At 35.5% G+C, this 8,921-nt stretch overlaps 1 protein-coding gene across 5 annotated transcripts in view; it reads left to right on the forward strand.

The window, feature by feature from the left end:
• The window catches only part of LOC129942471 (uncharacterized), an 86,636-nt gene extending 78,130 nt beyond the window's left edge, over positions 1–8,506 (forward strand). For 2 of the 5 annotated variants that reach the window (XM_056051440.1, XM_056051441.1), the window contains exons 15-16: positions 7,019–7,297; positions 7,403–8,506. In XM_056051440.1, coding sequence (XP_055907415.1) covers positions 7,019–7,297; positions 7,403–7,801 — 678 coding nt within the window. In that variant the 3' untranslated portion in view covers positions 7,802–8,506. Of the gene's footprint in view, positions 1–5,668; positions 5,737–7,018; positions 7,298–7,402 lie in introns of those variants that run through there. The other 3 variants (XM_056051444.1, XM_056051442.1, XM_056051443.1) reach the window with 2 other exon arrangements.
• The last annotated feature ends 415 nt before the right edge of the window (positions 8,507–8,921 follow it).

Genomic DNA, 8,921 nt, shown 5'->3' on the forward strand with positions numbered 1-8,921 from the left:
GTCCGATTCAATGTTGGCCCTTCGGAATGTTCGGATATCCTGTATATTGGAGAAATGTCGTGCGTCGATCGCAATGTGGTCAATCTGGTTGACGGTTGATTGATCAGGAGATTTCCATGTCCCCTTGTAGATATTAAGATGCGATATTAAGATTTCGCAGCGAAATCGATCAGCCTGAATACGTTGTCGGAGGTGGTGTCGTGCAGGCTGTATCTTCCGATTGTGCGACCAAAGATGTCTTCTCTTCCTTGTTTGGCGTTAAAATCTCCTTACACAATTTTAATGTCAAAGCCTGTTCATATGTGTTGTCAAAGAGCTCGAAGAATATGTCTTTGCTGTCTTCATCTTTTTCCTCTGTTGGGGCATGCGCGCATATTAGGCTTATGTTGGCGAATTTAGCCTTGATGCGGATTGTCGTGGTGCGCTCGCTCACACTGTTGAAACTCAAGACTTTTTGCCTGAGTCTAGTTCCAACAACAAATCCACACCCAAATAGACGCTGTCTTTGTTCTCGGTAGCAGTCGCCGTAGTAGATATCTCAGTCTTTTAGTTTGCGTTTGCCCGGTCCATCCCATCGCACTTCTTGGATGGCGGTAATATCTGCCTTGCAGCAGTTTAGGGTTTCCGCTAATTGTTCTGCACGTGGTCTGTTAAGGGACCTAACATTCCACGTACTATACGAAGTTCTATGTCCTTATTTCGTTTGAGTGGGTTGTCAACATTGAATCCGTCAGTATCCGAGGCTTGTTGGTGCTTCGAAACTAAAGGTATTTTTTGAGGTGGCCAGGAAGTCACCCCGATGGAACAACCCCCAACCTGAAGGGACAGATCCTTAGTATAACTCCAAGGAAGGGGAGCCGGATAAACAGATACTGAGTTTGGACAACAATAATTTTTAAGAGATAAAAGTAGTTTGAAACCAATATCTCAATGCTCTGAAAAGATATTTGAGCCGAAAATCAAATTTTACCAACTTTTATTATTTTTTTTGTTCACGTCCTTATTTTTTGCAAAAAAACAGTCAATTTGAGTTTTGTCAAAATTTTTCCTAATGTTGAAAACAATATTTTTTATAAGTTAAAATTAGTAAAAAGCCATTATCTCTAATTTTTGAAGAAATATTTGAGTCGAAAATCAATTTTTACCAACTTTTATTAATATTTCTTTTCCGTTTTTAATTTTTTGTAAAAACAAAACTGTCAATTCGATTTTTTTTCAAAATCGTACAAAACGTTACCAACAATATTTTGAAAGATGAAAGTAGTTTAAAGACAATATCTCAAAGCTTTGAAAAAATATTTGAGTCGAAAATCAAGCTTTTATTAATTTTTTTTACTTACGAGTACTTACTTAAGGTGGCGCTACATTCCTGTGTGAACTAGGGCTTCACCCAACAAACTTTTCCATCTAGCTCGAACCCCAGCTGCTTTAAAGAGCTCGGTATTCAAGCCATCCGCTCCAGCGGCTTTATTAGACTTCAACTTAGATATGGTAATCTTTACTTCGTCTAAGTCGGAAGGACGGGATTGTTGGCTCTTTTTTTTTTCTTTTTTAAAAAGCTGTTGTTAACTAAACGTAGACGTTGATAATAGTGACCATAGAGTAGTGGAAATAAGAATTAACTTCGATATCGGAAAAAAAAATTCAAATTAAAATAGTTTTCGATTAGCCAAAAGTATCATAGAATTTGTGTCGTTTAAAATTGGAAATAAACTACAGTTCAATAGCCAAACTATAATACACTACATTGGGCTGTAATGGGACCCAATAACACGGTGTTGCATCTATGAGCGAATAAACAAAGCAATGAAACAGGCCCCTGTTTTCGTCTTTTTTTAAACGCTTTTTTTTTTAAATGACGTTTCTTAAGAAAAGTTACAATCATTTTTCTTATCTGTAAAGGATACCCAAATTTAATTCACGCAATTAAAAATAGGTGACAACGCTTTTTATCGACATTAAAACCAATATTAGATTTATTGTTCCATGTAACATGAGTTTAAAAAAGTCTGAATTGGAATTAAAAATCATTTTTAAGAATAAATCCCACAAGATGTCGGGCGACCACTTCTAGGGTTACCTTCCCTAGATGTCATTTCATCAAAGACTAAATTAACATACCACTGAAGATGCGGTACCAGGGGATATGTTGAAGCCCCCTGATTAATTCCAGGAACATATGTTGGGATGGTCACATTGTGAGAGTATCGTGGTGGCTGTGGTTTATCCTATATGCAATTTAAGGTGAAGCGTCAATGTATGGAGAAATAAAAAAGTTGCTGTATTAAATTCGAATACCTCCATTTTGTTGCGATTTGGTAATTTTAATAATTCTACATTAAAAAAATAATTCGGATAAAGCATTAAGCCCTCTACCTGAGCTCAAAGTTTCGACTCATATTAAAAAAGTGTGAAATAACTTTATACTTATTCATTTATGAAATAAAACACACAAAAATTATGATATTATTAACTTTATATTGACAAAAAAACACAAAAAAAAACTTAGTAATAAAAACTTTAAAATTCGTAAATAATTCAAAAACTAGCCTTAATATACCTTCATTTTTATTGTTAAATGATAAAAATTCTTTTTGTGTGGAAAAATGGCAAAATACTTCGCGAATATATTCTTGATCATATAAGCCCGTTTCTTGCTTTTTCATCAGCTACTGTACTTGAAGCTTCGGTCACCATCTTCACGCAGAGCTCAACCGCTTGAGTGTGACAAGGGTATTTTGGAAATGACATGTCGAGTGGAGTTTTTTTTAGAATGTCTTCTAAATCCTGATCACTCATTTTCTCCAATAATGGGAATGCTGTAACTTGTGATTCGGTCCAGATAATTAAGATAATCAATATAATCTTTGGCATTGAAGTTAAATTTCGGTAGTTTAAAGACTCTAACTGAAGACCTATGTTTTTTTCTAGCTTGGATAGTTCTTCTTAACACCAGTTCTCTGAAGTTAGGTCTTTCATCACAAAGCATTGCCATTAATAACATGTTCTCCGGATGTGCAAAATAAGAATTGCGTTGAATAACTGGGTCAATTATTTCTTCTACGCTCGAATTGAAGCATCTTGACAAATTTACTAATTCGAAAACGTGACTTGGACCATTTTGGAAAGAACTGTCTTTTTTCACACTGAACCAAACTGGGCCACACACCTTTACAATGTATTCTGCAAGTATTTTTAAGTTTTCACTCGGATTAGATGTGACAACATAAAGCCTTAGAATTCTATTGGCAGTTGTCAACCACCTAGAGTGTTTCATTTTTCCTGGGTTTCTGTTGGAGAAATTTCTAGGACAGGATCCTTTACTTATAGCGTCACACATTTGAAACATATATTTTTGATTCGTTCTTAAAGTTTCTTGGATTTCTTTTGACAAAGGAGGTAGGCTCCCTGGGATTGGTCACAACAATTTTCCGGCGCCTTTCCAATGTGTCCTGCATAGATTTGAGGTTCTAATGTAGCTCCATCCAATTTAATAAATAAATGACCCAGAGGCAATTCATTAACATGTAGTTGGCATAATGAACCATTGCAGTGGTCTGCCCAGCTTCAACTCCATTAGCCGGATAACCATACTTTTCCAACTAGTATTTGTAGCAACCAACAACAGACAGTTTACTTAAATCCAGTTCTCTGTCATCAAGGAAGGAGTTAATAGAATCTGCTATAATTTTTCCTTTTCCAAAGAATATGGTAAGATGTCCTAGGTAGTTTAAACCCGATTCCATTATTAGTGAAATATGTTCCATTACTTTAGTCAATGTGTAAAATCGTTGGCCTCGTTTTCACAAACCAATGTAATGTCTTTTCTTCCATCGAAATAAATGCTTTCAATGTTCGAAAGTCAGACTTTAGTTTGGTGAACTTTGGGCATTTCCCTTTCACGTGGTTAAAATCACACCTTGTACACTTATACTGATTTTTACCGTGCTTTGTACTTAAACTTGTATGTGGCTGCTGAAGTGCTGATCCCCTTCCCTTTTAACAAATCTGTAATTAGAATTTACATTTTCAGCGGTTATAGCTGCAACACAACCCCGTTTACCTTCCGTTCGCATAGCTTGTAAACCAGCTTCCTCAGCAACTCGACATGTCTCCTTTGTCTTCGCAAGGTCCAACTGATCTGTCTTGAGTAGTTGTAAACGCACAGCATGATCAGTTATGCCAATAACTATACGGTCCTGTATCATGGATTCTTTTTGTAATCCAAATTCACAGTTTTCTGCTTGCTTCGTTATATCCTTCTTTCTGATAGCGGGAGAAGAACAGATAACGCTCATAAACGATATTACTTCTGGGAACACAGTAATTTTGGAATGCATTGATAACAGGTTCTATCTTCTGTCGGCTTTCTGTAGATAACGCAAGAGTACTGAAGATTTCTATTGCCTGTTCCCCTGCACATGACAAAAATCTCGCAACTTGTACCTCTTCGCTTTCCATGTTTGTTTTTGATGCCACTGTATAAATGCCCCACTTGTTCTTAAATTTTCTCCAATTTTCTTTAATTTTTACATCCAACAATAATGAATTGGGTTTTATATAAAAATTTTCACTTTCAATTTTTTGTGTGGCCATTTTGTTTTAATTATCTTACAAAAAAAAACTTTTTTATTTATAATTTTATAGTCTATCACTATTTTTATTTTTTATTTTTCGTATTACTTTTATTTAGTCTTAAAATTAAACTTCGGCTACGCCATGATGTATATTAAAGCAAGTACTTTCTTATCTCTTGGACAAACACAGTTATTTAAATATACGCACTTGCGCGAATATCAAATAATTTAGTAAGAGATTTATTCTTCCAGTCTTGTAAGTTGTGTTATAGTTTTCATTTTGTTTCGATTTTGGGTATCTCAAAAAATGCAAATATTTATCATAGATACTTTTCATTTGTTGTTTTATGCGTTGTATTGTAACTGAAGGCAAAGATGCAGTCTTCCATACAATGTCAAGTGCTAGGGTTTCAAATATTTGTGTGATAGATAGCTGCTTTCCATTATTTTTATTTTTTCGTTCATTTCTCACAAATATTATGTGTTTTATAACTTCAGCAATTGTAGGTAACACTCTTTTATTTATAAGGCACTTTGCTCCAAAGATAGGACAGTCAGAATCTTGTCGATTTACTCGCTTCAACATTTTGAATTGTAGGTATTTGATAGAAACGAAATAGTGTTTCTTCTTAACAGTTCTATGAACGACTGAGCTTAAATAATTATTGCACTCTTAAATAAAGACAGATGCAAACTATAGAGTGGTCCACGAAATCCATTTTTCATCGACCACCAGCTGCACTTGCGACCGATCAACCAAATCGGAACCGCACTAAGAAATTCGGTACATTCGATTGGCGCGAGAAATCATTTCTCATCGAATACCTGCTACATTAAAGTTTGACACCAAGAAAAAATAAACTGCAATAACAAAACCATGTGTGAACCCTTTTTTTTCCGGTCCAGTCGCTCAAAAAAGGAATCAGTTTCGTATTATAGAAATATTCAAATTTTATTCTATGAATTGATAGGATGCTTTTTAACAAATATCTTAAGATCGTAATTTCAAGTTTTTAGTGTTATTTACATAGAAAATTAAATTGTCTTTCTTTTTTGTCAAGAATACTTTTCTGTATAATTTTTACTTTTAGAGTTACATAGCCGACAAAAAAAGTGACCATCTCGCCTATTTTTCAAAACTTTGAGCTGTCGTAGAGTGGTAAGAATAGTGAAAAATATTTTTTTCTTGTTTTTTACTTATAGTTAACGTAATTATGGAATCTTTAAAAGCTATTCAAATTTGAAAATCGAAAACAAATTTGACGCTCCACCCTACTTCTCATATCATTAAAAAAAACGCTGACAAAATATTAATTTCTTCTTGAAAAACACCCATGCAAAATCTGAACCAAATTATGATTACAGCCTTAATTTTATTCTTCAACTTTTCCAGCACTGATATTTTAATTTAATCTGTTTTGATCTAAATCATAAATTTATTGCTTACACCAAACTTACTAACCCAGAATTAAAATAGATTAACAGAAGACACTTTAAATTGATCTTTTAAATCTGTTTATCTCCATTATTTATTAATTTGTATAAATATTCGTTTCTCATATCTTACATCACTCATTTAATTTATCCCAATTAAAATTCTCCAATCAATTATTAAGAATATGCTCTGTTGCATCCACAGCATCACCGCCACTGCCGCAGCACAGTAGTGGCATAGCCATATAGCCACAGCTACTGCCACTGCCATTGCCATAGTTAATATCATATTTAAGCCTCACATTATAATTAAAGACATGAATCTGATGAGTCAGTAGCAGTGTGGCAGCAGCAATGGCAAATTGGGCTTCGTTGTGTCTGCTGCAACACCCCCATACCACTTGAATCTCCCAACCCTCAGCCTCCTCTCCACCTCTACACAGAGACATTAACCCAACCCAACCAATCCCACAAAAACAAATGCCAATCCCTTCGATATTTTAATTCCAATTAAGAAATTAATTTCAATTAAGATTTGAAAGAAAATAAACGTAGGGTAAGAGGATTACTCTGTATACATATTCTGTGTTGGATGAAAACGACACCCAACCAAGCTGAAAAGGATTAAAAGATATAAACAGTAGATAGAGGACCAAACGGGATGACTCTACTGCTGCAGAGTGATGTCGTAGGTATTAAAAATTCCTTTTAACTTTGAATTCTTTGAATATCCTTTGAAATATCCTTTTTTCCACTCATTTTTATTTTCTTCATTATGAACAACACACACTTTGTTTCCTTTATCCTTATTAAAGCTCTAAATGCTTTATAAGAATAAAATAACGACACAGGAATTATATCAATATAATTCTGCATCTGTGCTGATATCACGTTGTGGGGATTTACAGGACGAAAAATAAAATTCCTGCCAATCTTCTGGGACAGCCAATTTAATTCAATGAAATTCAATTTTGTGTATATCCTTTTTATGATTTTTTTTCTTGCAGTTAAAGTCCCACCGCAGCGAAAAGGACCTGGACATGGCTAACCCACTAACGGCCAGCGCTGAGGATCTTGTGCGGCAACTTGTTGCAGCCAAAATAGTCTATCGCACATTCGCGACTCCCTTGTATTCTGTGGATGTCTCCCCGGGACAGAAATACTCAATTCAGGGCTATTTCGTGCCCTCATTCGATTCGAGCTATCAATTCATTGCGACAAATCCCCTGTTGCAACAGCGTCGAATCACGACGACGACTACAACTACAACAGCGACACCAGCGGCAGTAAGTATAATGAATTTTACGAAATAAATCAATTTATTTGCCTGTGTAAAGGAAGGTCCTTGCTAATACTGTGCGTAATGTAATTTGGTGTTTCGTGTTTCACAGGGATACATAAGCGATAACCTAGAGCCGCCAAATATCCTTCGGGCAGAGGACTTCCAGAGGGCTTACAAAAACAAATTGGAAGTGTTGAAGGCCGGTGATTTATCAGTGGCACCGCCAGTGGATGCACCATGCATTAACAGCTCGCATACCTCTAATGAGAGTCAATTGACAGCAGAAGCAGCAGCAGAGCTTACATCGCCGGCTATGTCATCTCATCCACTCCAGGTACTCTCAGCAGCACCATTGTCACCTATGTATAGAAGGGAACCCATAGATAATGACGAAGTAAATGAACATGGTCCCGCTACTGCTAATGACACTATAACTAGGAGCGACCGAGTCGATGATGCAAATAATGGAAGCAATTTGCAGCTTCAACAAAAGGGCCCACCGATATAGACTTTACATGAGCCAAAGCTAAACTGAATTGCCACCACCCTTATGTTGGAAAGTAATTATCCCCTCTATCACCTCCACATCAGGATTCAGGATGACGACTATATTTGATGACGACCACGACCTACGACGACGACGATGGTGACGACGACTTCGACAACGACAACCCTTCGGTGTTGTTAGAGATAATCTCTGTTTAACGTGTGTACACACAGGTCCTATGTGGCACTTCTGTTGCTTCCACCTCCCCTCCCCTCACCTTTTACTCTTTGTACCTGAGTCCTGCGACCTGTAAAACTGCATTTGCACACAATGATGACATTATATTCGCTGAGTGGATCATGTTAATGGCATAGGAGGAAAATGTCACCCTGCATGGGTTCGAGACTACATATACATAGCTACAGAGCTCAGAGGATGTGCAAGGATATAATATCCTGGGTAATGCTATTGGATTTTGCTCTTCGGACTCAAGTGGGATAATAAGTTTTGGAATTCTCGTATACATTTTTAAGTTGGTTGAAGCCAGCGTTGTGTTGTAATGTTCGCATATATTATGTTCTTTTGCTAATTTTGTAACATGAATTACTAAATGTATTTACTTCTTCTGGCACCGTGCTACATATTTTTTAATTTGTTTTTAAGAGATTATTTAATTGAGTTACTGTATTTGGTTTGTTTATTTTAATAAATGATTTATTTATTGTGCGATTAATCTAGTTTTTAAATTTCTGCTAAATCAATGAAAAGAAAAAAGTACGTATACGCCATGGTAACCCATTATGAAAATGGTCGTTTTTATGAGATAAAATAACTAATTTTTGAAATTTTTGTAGCATAAGCAAATAGGGTTTTTTAATACAAATTTCTAAAAGCTGATATAGCTCATTAGGTTTTGACATTTTAACAGGAGCAGTAATGAAATTTTGTCGGAATTTCAGAAACGCATTTTTGTACTGTTCTCTTTTAGCTTAATTTTGTACTTCAATTTAATAATTTTAATAGGATACATTTTTATAGGATTACATTTTTGAATTTGGTAAACATTTCCGAGGGTTTTGTGACGATATAGCTGAATATCACTCAAAATGTTGACTTATTATTATGGGCGGTTTTGGTTGAG

The sequence above is a fragment of the Eupeodes corollae genome, chromosome 1 (genome assembly GCF_945859685.1).
Source record: "Eupeodes corollae chromosome 1, idEupCoro1.1, whole genome shotgun sequence".
NCBI lineage: Eukaryota > Metazoa > Arthropoda > Insecta > Diptera > Syrphidae > Eupeodes > Eupeodes corollae.